At 37.4% G+C, this 18,730-nt stretch overlaps 1 protein-coding gene across 8 annotated transcripts in view; it reads left to right on the plus strand.

Annotated features, from left to right (window-relative positions):
• The window catches only part of St7 (suppression of tumorigenicity 7), a 312,701-nt gene that overhangs the window by 194,837 nt on the left and 99,134 nt on the right, over window positions 1-18,730 (plus strand). For 7 of the 8 annotated variants that reach the window (XM_045160301.1, XM_045160307.1, XM_045160303.1 and 4 more), the window contains 4 exons: window positions 12,009-12,063; window positions 12,790-12,905; window positions 15,198-15,273; window positions 17,392-17,460. In XM_045160301.1, the coding sequence (XP_045016236.1) occupies window positions 12,009-12,063; window positions 12,790-12,905; window positions 15,198-15,273; window positions 17,392-17,460 (316 nt within the window). The remainder of the gene's footprint in view (window positions 1-12,008; window positions 12,064-12,789; window positions 12,906-15,197; window positions 15,274-17,391; window positions 17,461-18,730) is intronic. The other variant, XM_045160302.1, reaches the window with a different exon arrangement.

The raw sequence follows: 18,730 nt of genomic DNA on the forward strand, positions 1-18,730 counted from the left end.
ACGAAATACCTGGGGATATGTACACTGGAGCTATTCACTAGGGATCCAGTATGTATTAGGGTTCTGTAGAGGAACAAAACCGCTAGAATGAATTATATTAAAAGGGAATTTAGGGCTGGAGAGATGGCTTAGCGGTTAAGCGCTTGCCTGTGAAGCCTAAGGACCCCGGTTCGAGGCACTGAGGAGCTGCTGGTCTTCAATCCATACTGGAAGGGAGCAAGCAGCTCTGGCAGCCAAGTGGAAGGAAGGGGCTCTTTTTACCCAAAGCTTCCTTATCTAAAGTTCCCCTCTGAGAGGGGCCATTTACTTTGGGGGAAGGGCTCATCCTGGGGGAAAGGTTTCCTCTTTCCATTAATCCTTCTTGCAAGCATATTCAGAGACCCACCCAAAAGGGATGTCTGTGGATTACTGTCAGATTAAGTGACAACAATTTAACCATCATAGAGTATGAGCTCACTATCAACCCTTCCCTGATCTTCCCCCAGGAAAGCACTGACCATGAGCTTGTTCAAATACAAAGAATGCCCTACAGAGTTCACTGCAGAATATAGGACAGAAAATTGATCCAAAGAGAACAATGGCTTCTCATCTGTCCCTCACAGAGAATAAAAAGATCATATCTGCTAATGCTCACTTTATTTTCCCAATAAGACAGTCAAACATCATAAACCTTAAGGCAAGTGACAGTCACATGATCTCTTCAGCTTCCTTTCAGGAAGCCCCCAGTTCTTCTAGAGACAGGAGTCCTGAGGATTCACATGTTAAATAATATCTTCTCCACAGCCACAAATTCCTTTGATATTTGGGTTGTTGATTACAAAGTCACTGGATAATTTGTCAGTATAGTCCATTTCCATTCCTAAAAGTGTTAGTTGCACTTTCTTCTGGAGGAACGCTCTGACTCCATCTTGAACAACTTCCAGACTCTCCTTTTTTCTTTGTATATTCCCGAGTATAAGAAAGGCAATTGCAGCCCCAGGTTCATACACCTACATTCATACCTACATGTTCAGGCTTTAAGAAGTTGTTTTATTCTGTTTACTGCTGAAGGTGTCAGGGTAAGAGCTGCCTGGTGGGCTGTTCCAGGTCAGCATGGGCTAGAGTGAGAGCCTACCATGAAAACAACAAAACAAATAAAATACTTATTAAATTTATAACAGAAAGGTATGTTGATTTTTCTTAATGTCTAGGCAGATCTTGTTGAATTGGTAAAGGAGATTTGATTCTTATGACATTACTTGAAAAAAGGACATTGGAAATATTAAAGATAGGGCTGGAGACATGGCTTAGAGGTTAAGGTGCTTGTCTGTGAAGCCTAAGAACCCATGTTCAACTCTCTAGGTCCCATGTAAACCAGCTGCACAACATGACATAAGCACACAAGGTTGCGTGTGTGTACAAGGTGCCACACATGTCTAGAGTTCAATTACAATGGCTGGAGGCCCTGGTGGACCAATTCTCTATCTCTGTGTGTGTGTGTCTCTATCTATCTATCTATCTATCTATCTATCTATCTATCTATCAATCAATCAATCAATCATCTCTTGTTCTCACTTTCTCGCATAGAAAAAAGGCTAGTCTGTTGGGCTTGCCTTAAAAAAAGAAAATATTTAAAGATAAACTGGAAATATCATTTATAAACTGTATGAAAACTTAGTGTAGCACTTTCCTTAAAGAATGTTCTTTTTGAGGCTGAAGAGATGGCTTAGCTCTTAAGGCACTTGCCAGCAAAGCCAAAGGACCCAGGTTTTATGCCCCAGGACCTACATAAGCCAGATGCACAAGGTAGTGCATGTGTCTGGAGTTTGTTTGTAGCTACTGAAGGCCCTGGTGTGCCCATTCTCTCTACCTCCTTCCCTTATTCTCTCTCTCTCTTTTTCTCTCTTTCTCTTTCAAATAAATAAAAATTTAAGGAATATTCTTTTTATTATTATAATCTGCGAAACCAATATATGTGCTAACTTTTCATGGCTGAGATAAAATACCTGAGTAGAGACACTTTAGGGAAAGAAAGAGTTTATTTCAGCTTAGAGTTCTAAAGGATGGAGTCCATCATGGTAAGGAAAGCAAAGCAAGGGGAAGAAAGCTAGCATCACATCACATCAGCAGGGAGGATGTAGAGAGTGATGAATGTTGGTGCTCACTCAGCTCTCTCCTTTTTATATAGTCCAGGAGTGGGGTCGGGATTTGTACCTCCATCAATCTAACCTAGGGAAAAAATCGCTATCAGACGTGTCAAGAGATTTGTTTTCATGGTGATTCTAAATTCTATCAAATTGGCAACCAAAGATTAACCATCATACCCAAACTACCTAAGAATGATTTGGGATGAAGGTAGTGTGAGAAATGAGTACAGTGTTTCTGCTTATAATATGGATTTGTGAATACATTTTAAAGCTTAGTTCTATGTAAAGTGGCCTGAATGCAGACTTGCTCAAAATTTCCCATTTTTATCTGTGAATCAGTGGAAAACTAATCACATGGTTTCTTCCTCTAGCCAAACTCCATCCTGTTTGGCTGAGTTAACATTTATGAAGATTCTTGTTTTGTTTTATTTGGAAGCTGAGCTGCTAATTTTCTTCCAAATATGTAGTTTCTGATAAACTCCACTGATGTATTTTGCCACATCACCATGATTCCAGCTGCCACTTCTTAATCCAATAGAGGTTATGGGCTGATGATGCACAGGGATTTAAAATATGGCCAACTTCTCCCTAAGAGAAGGGATTCTCAGAGTCCAGTGATATGTAGAATTTTGGCTTATGGAAACATCTGTTTGATAATTTTGTTTTGTTCTCAAATAAAATGCTATAAAACAAAGGTTTAAAGTGCTTGCCTTCTGCCAGATATGGGGGAAAGTACAAGTTGCTCTGTCGTAAGAGACACTTTATAGACTCTTGAGTAGAACTTATTTTTACCAAGCTCTGACACAGTCACCCACATTCCTATCACATAACATCTCATTTTTTATCTTATTTAATTCTCATGACCTATTTTATTTATTTATTTATTTTATTTGACAGACAGAAAGAGGGAGAAAGAGAGGGAGAGAAAGAGAGAATGGGCGTGCCAGGGCTCCAACCACTGCAACTCTGTGCGCCCCCTTCTGCATCTGGCTTACGTGGGTCCTGGGGAATCAAACCTATGTCCTTTGGCTTTGCAGATAAATGCCTTAACTGCTAAACTATCCCTTCAGCCCTCATAACCTATTTTTAAAATTCTAAGCAATGATTAAAATCTCTAGATTTGAGCCAGACTTTGTGGCACATACCTTTAATCCCAGCACTCGGGAGGCAGAGGTAGGAGGATTACTGTGAGTTCAAGGCCACCCTGAGACTACATAGTGAATTTCAGGTCAGCCTGAGCCAGAGCAAAACCCTACCTCAAAACAACAACAACAACAACAAAAATCCCTCTAGATTTTATTTAATTCTATATGAATATTTATTCTAAATTCTAAAATTCACTGGATCACTAGGGGCATTCTAAGCACTGATTTAATAAAGATAATAAAAGCAATGCAAATTAAAAACTTAGGTATAGTTAAAAAAATAAGAATCCTAAAATTTTCACAGATTAAAATTATCATGAGAAAACAATTTCCTCCATAGAAACTCATGTTATTCTAGTAATCCAGCACATTTAGTACTTGATATAAGTTTATCCCTTACAATTATCCCGTTAAGGAGATGAGATATCATTAGACCAGTTTATGTTTTGTGAAGGTAGGATATAGGAAACAGAACTCATCCACCCAAAGTCCATGACTGAAAACTTAGGCAGTCTTCCTCCCACTCCCTTTCTTCTTTTCTTCCTCATCCTCAACAGAGTCTTGCCTGAAGCTCACAATAGTCTTAAAATGAATCTTTGGCATTAAAGTTGTACTCCACCACTGTATCAATCCAGGTTTGTCATGATTAACTGAAACATTTAAGTGACCTTTCTAGAACCCCCAATAGGTCTCTAAAGCCAAGAGTAATATAATTACCAAGCAGTTAAATAATTTTTATTACTGGGTTTGGTGGCTCGCACCTGTAACCCAACATTAGGTATGTAGAACCAGGAGAATTGAAAGTTCAGGGATAACTTTAACCTACATAGTGAGATCCTGTCTCAAAAAGTACAAATGATAATAATTTTATCAAAGGCTTGTAGCATGATACATGGCATTATTTGTGAAGTAATAATACTTTAGAAACAGTCCAGTGGCAATGGTTGAGAATCCAGGCTGTAAGATAAGACAGACGTGGCCTTGTTCTTGGCTTCTGTTCCTTTTCCAGTAACTGGCCTTGGGTATGCTATTTAACTTTCCTAAATAAGCCTCAGTATCCTAATCAGCAAACATGAGAAAAATAATATCTACTTCACAAAGGATTTTGGAAATTAAATGAAGCCATACATATATATCAAGTTAGAGGACACCCATTTATTTATTTATTTATTTTATTAATTAGTTTTGTATTCAGCATATACAGTCAGTTTGGTACCATTATTAGGCTCATCCGTGACCTACCCCCTCCCCTTGGCCCCTCCTTGTTGAGGTATATGGGTCATGCATTGTGGAGTTAGCCCACAGTTATGGGTAGGATAAATGTCTCCGCATATCATGACCCAACATGTGGCTCTAACATTCTTTCCACCCCATCTTCCGCAAAATTTCCCTGAGCCATGTTGGGTTCATTGTTGGTCTGCTTCAGTGATGAGGTGTTGGGGGCTTCTGGGAATCTGGCTGTTTATCTCCTTCCCCCTTGTGCTGGTATCCGGTTCATCAGGAGAGCAGCACCCTTGCTCGTTTTGCCAATTTTTCTGTTTCAGCCAGGGCCCTTTTGAGGTATGATGGGGTGGCTCTCTCCTTAGGATCTGCATCTATCTGAAAAAGAGAAGCAGATTCTCCAACGGAGAGTAAGTTAGCACCAGGATAAATGAGATAACCCTTGCTTTTTTTTTTAATAGAGAATTTAATAGGTGTAGGCCCTCTTGTAGCCCATGATTGATGGCAGCTTGATAATGGAGAGAGGGCTTATGTTTGGATATTGTTCTGACTTGTTTCCCAGCTCCAGCTATGGGTCCTGTAACTACTGAGGGAATCAGTTAGCCAAATCAAGAGCTGTTGGTTCCCCACCATGGCTGTGTGCCACTATTGCATTTGTGTGGGCATCACAACAGGTTATTTGCTGCTAAGTAGGTTAGACCATGAGTTGCTTGGAGAGATATTGGTCATTTTCCCCCAGTCACCCATGTAGCACCCTCTGGCACTAGACATGCTGACTGTCTGGGGACTGACTCTCTTCCAACTTCCAACCATAGCATTCCATTTTATATGTCAACCACATAAGGTGTGTTCAGCAGTAGGGTCTTATCACTAACCTTTGGTGGGTCATCAAGTACTCTGACAGAAATCTGTCTGGAGGACATCCATTTATACAGCAGTGTTTCTCAGATAAACTGAGGTCTTTGTGAATACAGTTTGGGAGAATGCCACAAACACATGGAGATATGGCTGTGCAGGCATTACATCCAACTCTTTCAGGGCTTGCATTTCAAATATATCCATCTTCAAAATTGCATATTTTTGTGTGTCAAGGACCTTAAGTGTTTCACTCTCTCAGTGAGCATAGACTTGATCTGTACTTGCCAGAATTTAATGCAGATCCTAGAAGTGATTTTCTTAGTCTTTTCAAAATTAATTCCCATTAAAATTTATGTTTTTATACAGATTATATCTGCAATTAGATGACAAAGAAGCCCAAAATAGTTTTAGTTTTTGAACATTTATTTAATGAACTTATTTCACAATACATTATTTGGTGGAGTTAACTTAGGAGAGAAATGAGCAGTGAGAAATGTATGCCTGCTGAATTAAAAGAGTTAGCCATCTTTATGTTTTTGTTTTGTTTTGTTTTATTTTGTTTTGTTTTGTTTTGTTTTGTTTTGTTTTGTTTTGTTTTGTTTTGTTTTCGAGGTAGGGTCTCACTTTAGTCCAGGCTAACCTGGAACTTACTATGTACTTGCAGGGTGGCCTCTAACTCACGGCAATCCACCTACCTCTGCCTCTCAAGTGCTGGGATTAAAAGCGTGCACCACCACGCCTGGCAGTCTTCACATATTTTTGAAGAAAGTAGTGTCAGCATTATAGGGAACAGAGGCATTAGTCCTGTCACCTCAACTCAGGCCAAATGGGGATTCTTGGCTTCAATGCTGAAAGGAATTTCAGGACTAACCAGTTTATAAAGCAGAATTGGAGTTTAATAAGAATATTTTAATATAGGCTTTAAGCATGGGGTTAAGAGAAAGTGTGGCACTCAGAAGAAAGGAAGACACACCTGAAAGTATGAATGTGGACTTCTCTAACAATCATGCTCTGTTGTCCATACCACAGTCATAGGATTTAGTGTGTTTGGAGGTTATTATCGTCAAATAGTTACTAGGATCTAAATGAGATCACAGGTTGGTTCCTGAGGATTACAATTGATAAGGACCCCAGAATGCAAGAAGGTAGATTTTCTTTACTGCAAAAGAAGTCAACAGTCTTGTTTGAAATTTTCAGACAATGTCTAGGGAAAGAAATGAGTCCCTACGCAAAGTGATAAACACAGGCCTTAAGCCTGGGTCATTGCTACTTTAATCATAAAATATAGGGGACGGGAATAGCTATAGACTTCAGTCAGATGGCAGGGTGAGGGTGTCCTTTCCCTTCCCATGTCCTCATCATTTTCTCTGCTTTTCTGTCTTCTCTCAGTATGACTACTGGAAATAAAACAGTCAACTAATAATGGGCCTAAAACTCAAATTTACTTATACTTTTGCATATTCCATAGAAGATTCTGAAGTAGTGAACTTTTTAAAAAGTGTGTGTGTGTGTGTGTGTGTGTGTGTGTGTGTGCACATGTATACACACATGCCATAGGGTCTTCTGCTTTTGCAAACGAATGCAAGATGCTTGCACTATTTTTAGCATTTGACTGTATTTGTGTTCTGAGGACTCAGTTGTCAGTAGACAGGCTTTGCAAACTAATGCCTTAACCATTGAGTCATCTTCTTAGTCCCTATAGTAATGAATTTTGTTGAATTGAAAACTCGATGTTTCTTTTTTAAAAATTATTATTATTATTTTTTTTACACCAGTAGCTTACCCTAAAACCAAAATGGAGACAAAGTGCCTAAAATCATGAAGGCTTTAGATGTGAGGCTCTAAGTAACAGACTTTGTTTGGAGGAGTGGGAATGTGGGTAGAGGAGGGTTTTCTTTCACAGAGTTCTGCACTACTGCATGAAGAAGCCCCACATGAGAACCAAGTTCCTAGGGGCTCTCCAAGTACAAAAGTGCACCATTGTCCAACTGTTAAAGTGAAAGCAAATTCTACATAACAATCAGAGACCCCAAAGACTGAAGGAAGACTCCCAGTAGGTAGGGAGCACTGTACCTGCTCAAGGAAGCGCTGAGGCCTATGGAGGAGTAGAAGTGGCTCCCTGCACACACAGAGACTCCTATTAAACAAAGGTTGTAAAACTGGGCTGCCAAATTAGCCCAACCTTATTGTGGTGTCACTGGGCTGCAGACCTGAGGGGTAGACCTCATAGACGGCTTGTGCAGAGGGCTTTCCTCAGGCCTACTTGGTGGGCCTCAAGCATAATAGATCTCAACCTGCTGTGGGCCTGTGGTTGGTTGGGTTCACATGCTGGAGGTTGCACAGAGCAGCCAGCACATTCTGGCACCTTTCCAGTTTTGCTTGGTGGAGGGTCACTGGAGGATCATCTGACCCACAGGGCCTTTGGACAGGAGGCCTCCTTCCCAGCCAGCCCCAGTCTTCCTTCTTCATTCCCCAAGTTGTAAAACAAGTGCATATCATTTCTCCCTGTCTCAGAGACCTACTGTGCATTACTTCTGGCTCAGGACTTACTAATGTGCTTAAAAGTATGGTTAAAAAGAATACAACATTTCCAGAGAGGACATTTGAAATTTGTTCTTCTAGTGGAAAATTCATTTGATGAAATCACAGTGTGTTTAAACATGTTGTTGCAGTGTAGCAAGTGTGCTGCATAATAGCAGGTAAATGTTGAGGAGTCTGGATTCCAGACCCTAATCTCATTTACATAGATCTTGGAGAAATTAGAATCTTTTTTCTATGCTTAATCTTTGCTGCTTTAGAAAGATTCTAATATATGATTCTCACTAATATATATGAGGGAAATAGTTGACTTGGAGCTTTAAGTCTTTATGTAGAAGGGATCAGTGAAAATCAAGCTTAAAACTATGACAAAAGTTGCTACTGCTATTGCTGCTACTGTTCATAAAATTATCATAGAACATGGGGTAGGAGCCCATGTGTATAATCTCCACAGTCAAGAGACTGAGTCAGGAAGATCTCAAGCTCCGTCATAGTGAGCTCCAGGCCAGCTTGGCCTACAGAGGAGAGAACCTGCCTCAAAACAAAAACAAACAAAAATATATCTGTTGTCCTCAGATTAACGTTTTAGAGAAAAGTTACTACTTTTTCATCTAAGAAATCTTTCCAGGTTATGAATTAATAATTTCATCTTTTGAAACTTCCTGGAATGGGGATTCTTTTTCTTTTGTTTTTAAACTTCAGAAAGACAGTGTTGCCGAGTTCAGCCAGTTGTATGCAGAATAGTTTTTCCATGTGACTGAAAATTTTTGTCACTTTTGGCTTTTCTGAGAATTAGTTTCCCTTTTTCTGCAGGCTAGTTGGTTCTCTCAGAACATTCCTTCTGAAGGAGAGCTTCTCCATATCAGGTCACGGCTGAAAGTTCCTCTCCTCTAAGTCATAAGCTTTGTTTTGGCAAGTTGTGGAAGGATTTGTGCACAAAAGCCATTTCACACATGTTTACATCACACAGACCTATGAAATGATTGAGTGGGAATTCTTGAGTAACAAGGATGATTGTAATGAATGATTTTAGTAGGAAATGGTTAAGGGGGAAGGCTGCTAAAAGGACTAGAGCTTGACAGTCGCAGGCATTGTTCTTTATATTTTTTTCTCCATCCTCAAACTGGTATATGTCCCATTTTGACAAAGAGTTACTGATATGCTCTCTAGAGTTTGGAAAATAGGTGCTTTTTAAAATGGGAGCTGCTTCCTTTTCTCTTGAATTGACTTCTTCCATGCATGCATGCTAAGGTTAGAACATTTCCTTTAGCACTTGTGGTTAAAAACTATGGAGTGCTGCAAATGGAACCACAAGACAGTATGCTTATTATATTGGGGACATATTTATAACTAGACAGTTAATACTATTAGCAAGGCCTTCATTAAGCCAACTTTCAGAGCTCCCCAACAGCTATGAAGTTGTTGAAGATAATGGAGAATGAAAAATTCCTTTTGCAGATAAAAATTCAAATCTAATTTGAAATAAAGAATTTATTCTTCAAAAGCAAATAAAAGACATGGATAAAAGAATTCTTACCCTCTGGAGATCTGAGCTTCATTTCTTCTTTTAAATCTTCACATTGTGATATGTTTTGCATTTATACCCTTCTCCATATTACCAAGCCACATCAAGCAGCTTCATCTTTATGAGATATATTCCCTAGAGTGATGATGCCATGACACAAGAGTACTAAAGATAAGACTAGGAAACAGAATAGCAAAGAAGAAATTCACATAGCTCTGACATAATTTAAAGCAAAACTGATGTGTGTTTACATATCACCTCTAAGTTGCTTATTTCTTAAAGAACAACCTGCTCTGTACCCTCAGTTTCAAAGGTACAATTTAAGAAAGATATTTTTATTCCTCATCATGCTTTTTTTCTTATTGAAAAGTTTGCATCTATTACGGTTAATTAGATCTTAATTTCTAAACTTCATAAACAGTTAAAAAACAGAATAAAGTACATATTTATGACACTAATGTTAACAAGGACTATATATATTTAGTTCTCTAAGAGAAGTGATGAAAGTAACATTTCAGAATGTTTGCTGCACCCCCTGCTGGCTATCTTATGTTACTTCCTATAAACAAACAAAAACCCCTCTTAGATACTGCTTGGTGAATAGTTAAAATACATGCACTGTTTCTCTTTGTACTTATTTTTGTTTAAAAATATTTTAAATTTCAACTGCAATAATACAGTAAAAATGTTAATTGATGGCACTTTTTTTTTCTAATTTGTCAATTGATGTGTGAATAGTGCTTATTTTCACAGGTGGTATATTAAAGCTCTTGAAGACAAAATATTCACAATAATCCTTTTAAAATAAATACTTCAGATGGAATTAATTATGGAAAGAAACACCTGTATTTTACTGTAAACTTTATTTTTTACTACTGTAAACTTTATACCATGGTCATCCTTGTACATAAATCGTGTGCAAGTTTATTACATCTTAACTGTAAACCTTGCAGTACTTATGAAGCTTGAAGAAGAGCATTTTGAAAGAGTTTATCTGAGGAAGAGGTGGCAGCGATAAAGTGCTAAGAGTTATAACAACCATATGGATAGTAACCATGGTTGCTTGCCTGACTAATATGTTTCAAGCTGTGATCTGTATGACCCTTCTAACAGGCTTTGTGTTTGGAGAAAAAAATAAATTATTTAAAGGAATCATAATGTTTTGTTAGTGTTTTATGAAGTAAGTGGTAGCCTTCAAACTTCAATTTTTCAAGAACAAAATTCAGATGTGCTGTATTAAGTGAACAGTTAAGCTAAATGACAAAATATTTAGAACCATTATTTATAAACATTAAGTAAATTCAAAGAGGGCTGCTGCCCTAATACAAAGGTAAACTTACCTTTTAAAAATGAAAACATGTATTCTGGCTCTCTGTAGTCCCTAAGTTTATTACTTCAGCAAATTTGTACTGAGATCATACACAGCATTACCATATTGCTTTATATTCTTTTGCATCACAATGTAGTGTAATGATGGTTTACTTGTTTTTCAGATTGGGTGTTTAAAGAATGTCTGTTGGATGGATGGATAGATGATGGTAGAAGGATGGATGTTAGATATACAGACTGAGGTTTACGCCTAACAAATCACCACATGGAATTGAATATTCTTTGGGTTTCTGCAGTACTTTTAAGTATATCATTAGGAGTATTCTTTAATTACTCCCACACATGTAGATGTTTTGACTATGGTTAAATTTTATTATCTAATAACATTGTACTTATCCAAAGGAAATCTAGTGTTATAAATCAGTAGAAAGACTTAATCATAGGATGTTTGAAAAGAATTGTAGCTTATTTGTCACACACTGAGTATAACACAAAGTGACTGACTGACTTTGCTAAGTTAAAGTCTGTGGCTCTTAAGTTCCTGTACCCCTGTCTAACCAAAGAACCTGATAGTAACTAACATTATGATGTTACTGCTCTACTGTTAGTACACATACATGTGTCTGCATAAGTAAATGATATGGAAATGTTTTAGAACAGTTTATTTTCATAGCATTTCTCTGTAGTGGTAATTTTTTAATAATGGCAATTTTATTAATTTTCATATAGTTCCTTTCTGGGAAGACAAAATATTCACCATAATCCTTTTAAAATAAATATTTCAGATGGAATTAATTAGGTAAAGAAGCAACAATTTAGTGGATCACAAAATCAGAATTAGCATAGTCCTTAAGAGTCCAGGGCTTTGTTACTGTTGAGCTTGTTTGTCATGGAGTGATCTGAGAGATATATTTTACAGTGACAGAAAAGTAACCTTATTTCTACCCCTTTACTTAAAATTTTAGGAGTAAATTCATAAATCTGTTCAGACCTCTTAAAATAACTATAGAAGTTATGAAGTGGCTGACTTTGGCATGTGCCTTCATTTGACAAATGAGGAAACTTGGACCCAGAGAGATTAGGTAAAACTTTCCAATTCCCAGAGCTTAATTAACCACTCAGGAGTTTTTCTGCACTGTTTCCTATATAAAGGATAGGGAATAAAATTATCTTATCAAATGGCCCGGAAGGGTGTTTTGCTGAATTAATTAGCTTATGATATCACTGAACTTACATGTAACATTTTCAAATTTCTCTTTGTTACAGAATGCAAAGTATGGCGAAATCCACTAAATTTATTTAGGGGTGCTGAATATAATCGGTAAGCAATGTGACAGCTTAGGAAACAAATAGGTCTGGTTCAGAGATCAAAAACGGCGGCAAGTGTTTTTGCTGGTTCATTTAGGGGTCAGGTAACAGTGTTTTTCTTTTTTCTTCTTTTTTGAGACAGGGTCTCATGTTGTCCAGGATAACTTTAAACTGTCACTCCTCCTGCCTTTACATCCCAAGTGCCACGAGGCCCATCTGCTTGCATATTTTTATACTGTCCTCAAATGTTTTGATTTCTTGCTTTTATAAACATTTTAGTAATAAAGTTGAGATATGGTACAAAAATGTGTAGCCTTTTAGAATTATCCTATTCTTTTCAGTATATATTATATGACCAAAATATTTTGAAGCTAACCCAGAACATGATTAGAAAGATCCCAGAGAAGTAACATTAAAATTTAATTGAATGAAGTAATTAGGAGAATCAGAATTTTCATAGCTTTTGGGCATATCTGTTTGTAATACTAATTAAGGAAGGATTTTGTTAGCTAGGACTAGTAAATTTTAATGCAAAAATGTTAAAATGTTTATTTCTTTCCTTGTATGTTTTGTCCTATATAATTCTTGAACAAAGAAAAGGTTGATTTATTGAAAAAAATATTTTGACATTCATTAGCAGAGCTACCTTATTTAATTAGTAGTTTATATTTTTACTGCCCTAAAACTCTTTCATAAGTCTTGCTTAACTCTCTCAAAACTGCCTTATTTTCCTTCACAGATATACTTGGGTCACAGGACGAGAGCCTCTGACTTACTATGACATGAATCTCTCTGCCCAGGATCACCAGACATTCTTTACTTGTGACTCAGACCATCTTCGTCCTGCAGATGCAAGTATGGAAATCCCTCAGCTAGTTCTGGGTGGAAGAATATCAGTGCTCTGCTTTTAGAAGGTCTGCTCTAAAGCTGGGTGTGGTGGTGCACGTGGAATCTCTGCACTCAAAAGGGAGAGGGGGAAGGATCTGCAGTTTCAGGCCAGTCTTAGAGTATAGAGTGAGTTCCATGCCGACCTTTGCTGCATAGTGAGATCCTGTCTCAGGAAAAAAATTTTAAAAAGCAAAAACAAAAAATTCAGCAAAACCAAATTTCCCTAGAAATTCCAATGAATTAAAATATAAACTGTTAAACTGTCAACTGACTAGTAAAACCCAGAACCCTTAAATAAAGAATACTCACATTAAGATGTTTTTATTTAAATTAAGGTATTTAGCCATGCATACTGGTGCACACCTTTGATTCTAGCACTTAGGAGGTAGAGGTAGGAGGATTGCTGTGAGTTTGAGGCCATTCTTAGGCTACACATTGAATTCCAGGTCAGCCAGGGACTAGAATGAGATGCTACCTCAAAAATAAAATTAAAAAGATATTAAAGAATTTAGGAAAGTATATGAAATATAAATGTAGAAATGAGGTCCATTTCTATCAAGAGCATGATTCCTAGCTGGGCGTGGTGGTGCACGCCTTTAATTCCAGCACTTGGGAGGCAGAGGTAGGAAGATTGCCATGAGTTCAAGGCCACCCTGAGACTCCTTAGTGAATTCCAGGTCAGCCTGGGCTAGAGTGAGACCATACCTCAAAAAAAACAAAACAAAAAAAAAGAACATGATTTCTAAAAACATACTAAATAAGTTACCTTTCTATATTTTGAAGACAAATCTTAATAGAATTCACAGTTGAGATGGAATGAAGGATCTTATCTCCTTGATCACATTTATCTCCTTGATTACATTCTAATTAGAAATTGAGAACCACTAAATACTAACATTGAAGAGGGATGTGACCTTGACTAGTAACATATGTGTTTTCTATCCTCAAGAAGACCTTATTTAGCATGCATTTCACACTACTTACCTTCTATATAATCCTACTAGTATCATTTAATTTAGTCAAAATAAATTTATATGGAAAAAATTTAACAAAAATAATTTCTAGGGCTGGAGAGATGGCTTAGTGGTTAAAGTGCTTGTCTGTGAAGCCTAAGGACTCATGTTCAATTCTCCAGGTCCTACATAACCCATATGCACAAAGTGATGCAAGGGAGCAAGTTCACACATGCACACAAGATGGTGTAGGAATCTGGAGTTTGATTACAGTGGCTGGAGGCCCTGGCATGCCAATTCTCTCTCTCTCTCTCTCTCTTGCATAAAAAAGGCCAGTCTGTTGGGCTTGCTTCAAAATAAATTTCTTTATACTCCTAAGAAAGGAATGTAATACAAATTGATCAAAGAAGTTAAATAAGGGGATTCTTCTTTTTGTAAAGTATTGTGTTACTATGGAATATCATGGCATGATACAGATTCTCAAGCATTGAACTCCTCATAATATATTCCCAAACTGCTCTGATATACAAAAACTAGATGGCAGGCAAACTAAATGTATACATATTAAATAAAAGCCTGTCTAGCACCTTGTATAAACTCACAATTCTCCAAATGGTTTCAACTTGTTCTAATATCTAATATCTTCAATATCTAATATCTAATATCTGAGCTATTAGCAATATCATTTCAGACAGGAATGAGTCTTTTCAGGGTGGTCCAGCCATAGAATAGTAATGTTACTGAAAAGTGTGTAAAATAGGGCTAGAGAGATTGCTCAGTGATTAAGGTCCTTGCCTGCAAAACATAAGGACCAAGGTTCAATTCCTTAATACCCATGTGAGCCAGATGCACAAGGTGATGCATTCATCTAGAGTTCATTTGCAGTAGCTGGAAGACCTGGCATGCCAACCCCCCCCCCCCCCCCCGCCTGCCCGTCTCTCTCTCTCTCTCTTTCAAATAAATAAAATATTTTTTAAAAACTGTAAAACAATATATTCTCTAACAAAATGGTATTAATGTGCAAAATAAATGAAATCACAATTATAGCTCATTTTCTTGATATTTTTATCTATAAGATTTAGACCCATGTTGTTATGTGTACTCACAAAAAAATTGTTATCAACAACTACAGAATAATGAAATTGAAAATTAGAATATTTTTGTGACTAGAACACTTGGCTGACCCTATTGGTAATAAAATAAACTCTTATAATTCAAGCTGAGAGCTATTAACTTATTGTCCCATGTTGTTTTCCTAATTACATGTACTGATTGACTTCCTTTTTTTCCCTCTTTTTCTGAATAGTAATGCAGAAAGCCTGGAGAGAGAGAAACCCTCAAGCTAGGATTTCTGCAGCTCATGAAGCCTTGGAGATAAATGAGTAAGTAGGGGTAACGTCTTGTTAAAATGAAGTCTCATCTTGTGCTGAATATGTTCAGTTACCATTGATGGGACACTTACATTAAATTATGCATTTGAACTGGAGGGTTATTTAAGGGAGTATTACTCTATAAAATTCTCTTTGAATGAAGGACAGCCATGTGGGGGGAGTTTTAGTTACCTTTGGCAATAGTTTAGTGGCTTTGCAGTGACCCTAGATTAAATCTCTCTAAGGATATCCCTGAGATATTGTGAAGGTATGTAATAAATATAATTCTTTGCATATCTGAAACATTTTGACAGGGGATTTTTTTTCTAGATGTAGAATTCTCATCTGTACAGTCCCTTTTTCTAGCTATAGCTTCTGATAGCATGGGAAACAAACAAAAATAAGATGTAAGGTAAAAAATGTTAAAATATTTTAACATCAAGACAAAAATAAGAAAAAATACTGTCCTTAGTGTTGTTAACATTCTGTGGGTTATTAAGAAAGGCTGGGAAATCTCTTTTGGAGATTTCAAAAAATGAGAAAGATTCTTAAGATAGGAGTCATAAAATCTTAGGGTTGGCAGAGACCTTAAAGGTCACTTAGCTTCACCACCCATCTGGTGCTTGAATCACCTCCACAATATTTTAGCCAAGTGGTCATTGTTAAACTATTTTATGATTTTCTGAAGAAGGTTACTGAATCTTCTCCAGAGGTCTTAAAAAAAAAGAAAGAAAAGATAGTCCCTGGAGAGTGGGAAATCCTGTCATTGTAACAGTTGAGCTACATGGCCTCTGATTCTGTCACGCAACAGCTTTTCTACCTTCTTGTCATCTACAAACTTGGTATGCTTGCCTTTTGTGTGTCTTTCATATTTCTGAAAAAAGTACCAGGTCTAGGAACAGAACCCTAGAACATGACACACAGGTACAATGCAATAGGTTTATGTCTTCACAAATCAACATTCTTTGGTATTATTCAACCAAGTACCAAGGTACCAGTTGCACTGTAATTCAGCCCATATCTCTCCATTTTGATCTCAGCATGCCGCTGCAGCTGTGAATCTTTCTATTAAATCTATTAGAGAAAATGAAGCTAGCAGCCCTTAGTTATTGATTCTTAGTGAGTCTAAGTTGGCACCTGATGTTTTCTACCTTCTTTTTAATGTGCTTATGGGCCATCTTTAATAATTCACTGGAATTTCTTTCTAAATTGTTGTTCTGTAAGTCTGAGAAGTTGGCTTTCTTTCCCATTTTGAAAATTTATACCACATTTGTCATCTCATCTTCTAGTCTCTCTTCATTCTTTGTGATCCTCAGCTATCATAGAGAATATGATTCCATGGCCTGCCTGCAAGGTCTGTTGGCTTACTGGGATTTGCCTATCCCCACATAGCAGTTCATTTAAAATATATCAGTGGTTTGCTGTCTTATATCAATTTAGAGTTTAATTTCTTATCTCCTTTCTGATAAGCATTCTCCTTGATAAAGAAGCAAGAAACAAGATGGCAGTGAGAGAGTTTTCCTTTGTCTTTATCATCTACTGCTTTTAACCATAAACCTCGAGCCTTCTTTGTTCTGGTATTGTTCTGTTGTCTTTTTTTTTTCTTATTTTTTTGTAGTGATTTTGGAGAAAATGGGAGGGGCTAGGACTTTAACCATAATTTTAAAACAACATAATTGTCTTACCAATTTTTTTGTTTATTTGTTCATTTTTTCCAAGCCTCAGCTTATTTAGAGTTTTAGCACCCCTGACATTATTCTTATGACTTCATTCCACTCTGACAGCCCTTCATCACATGCCCTCTTTGCCTCTTTTTTTGCATGTCCTTTATGAATCTGACCTGGGAGAGATCTTTGTGAAGCCATTTTGGTTACTTCATTGCCAGCCTCTGTCCTTCCTGAGGGGATCATTTGTGATTGCAGTTGCAATTGGTCATTTGGAAGCTGTTCAGTCCTCTTAAGACATTTTTCCTGCTACGTCTTGTGCCATTGAATCATGCCTCTTTACTTTGAATATTCCCAAGTCAACCACCCCTCTTTGATTACCCTGAACTCCAAAATGACATAGTAACTCTCACTGAATGTTCCTATCTGTTTTCATTTCACCAACTATTTTTTTCTTCTTGGTCAGAATTAGGTCCAGAGTTGAAGTTCCCCTAATTGCTTCCTCTACCATCTGGGAGATAAAATTGTTACCAAAGTAAGTCAAGAACCTGTTGGGCACCCTACTTCTAACCAAAAGAGACTTCTAGCAGATATCTGGATGGTTGACACCCCATCACCACACTTCTTGCTTCTGTATGTGTATTGTGTTGTGACAAGGATGCATCATCTCTATCTTCCATCAAGCCAAGCAGCCTGTTCTGTACTCCCCAACCATTAGCACTTCTATTGTTCTCTCCTTTTTCCTTCACTCACAAGCTCTTAGCATGTTTCTATCCAAACTCATGAGTTTCCACATAGATTTATGTTTCCTAGCCAGTAGTGCTACTCTGCCTCTCCTCCCAAGCATAATATTTGAAATTACAAACAAGTAAAGCATGCAGCCTATTCCCAGACATTCTTGAGTTCCCACAGCCCACCAACTGAAATCTTAAAGATAATTCCTCTGACATTGTATTTCCCAGTTAGTATTATAATCTCAATATTCACTTTATTACCCTTGACCCATATTTATATGTGGGCATCTGAGCCTCAAGTATTTTCCTCTGATGCCTAACCCAGTTGTTTTCTACAGTGAATCACTAGACAGTTTTAGCATCATTATTGTTCTTTGCAAGTCATATATACTGCCCTCTATAGTGATTGATTTCCAGCTATTTTCCTGGGCGTTTTCTCCCTACCTCACCATATTCAGTTGAAAACCTCATCACTGGTTCCTAACTGAAATTAGTGGGATGGGATAAAAAACATAAGACCCCCTCCTTGAGACTTAGATGAACTGATCACCCCAAACCTCACATTATCTGCTAACTTCATATTCCTTATTCCTAACTGGCCTTTTAGTTTACAAACAATAAAAGTAACACTTAGTTTTAATTTCTAATTACTTTCTCTCTTGTGGTCGGATGGAGCTAACCAGGGAATGACCACCAAGAAGAGTAGAGAAGGAGAGTGAAGGGATGAGTATAGATCAGTACCTGTGTGGTCTGTTCTGGCCTCATCATTCCCTTATTCATTCCCATTCTCTGACAGTGGGTTGGCCTTTCTATGATTTGGAAGATTTAAATTTCTAAGAGTTCCCTGTATTTGTTAGTTAACTGCATATCCACTCTGGCTTCCTACCTTGGTGGGTTGCTGAAAGGGTTGCATAAGATGGTGAATGTTAAGTGCCTGGTACAGTGCTTCCTAGATGGTCAGCAACAAATAATAGCTTGTTGTCAAAGGCATGAGATTTAACTCTTCTTAGCTAGTATGGCTAGGTCAAATTTTGTACTTTCAGAAACTATACTGCTTATAATGTTATAATG

Source organism: Jaculus jaculus, chromosome 10, assembly GCF_020740685.1.
Source record: "Jaculus jaculus isolate mJacJac1 chromosome 10, mJacJac1.mat.Y.cur, whole genome shotgun sequence".
NCBI classification, from domain to species: Eukaryota; Metazoa; Chordata; class Mammalia; order Rodentia; family Dipodidae; genus Jaculus; species Jaculus jaculus.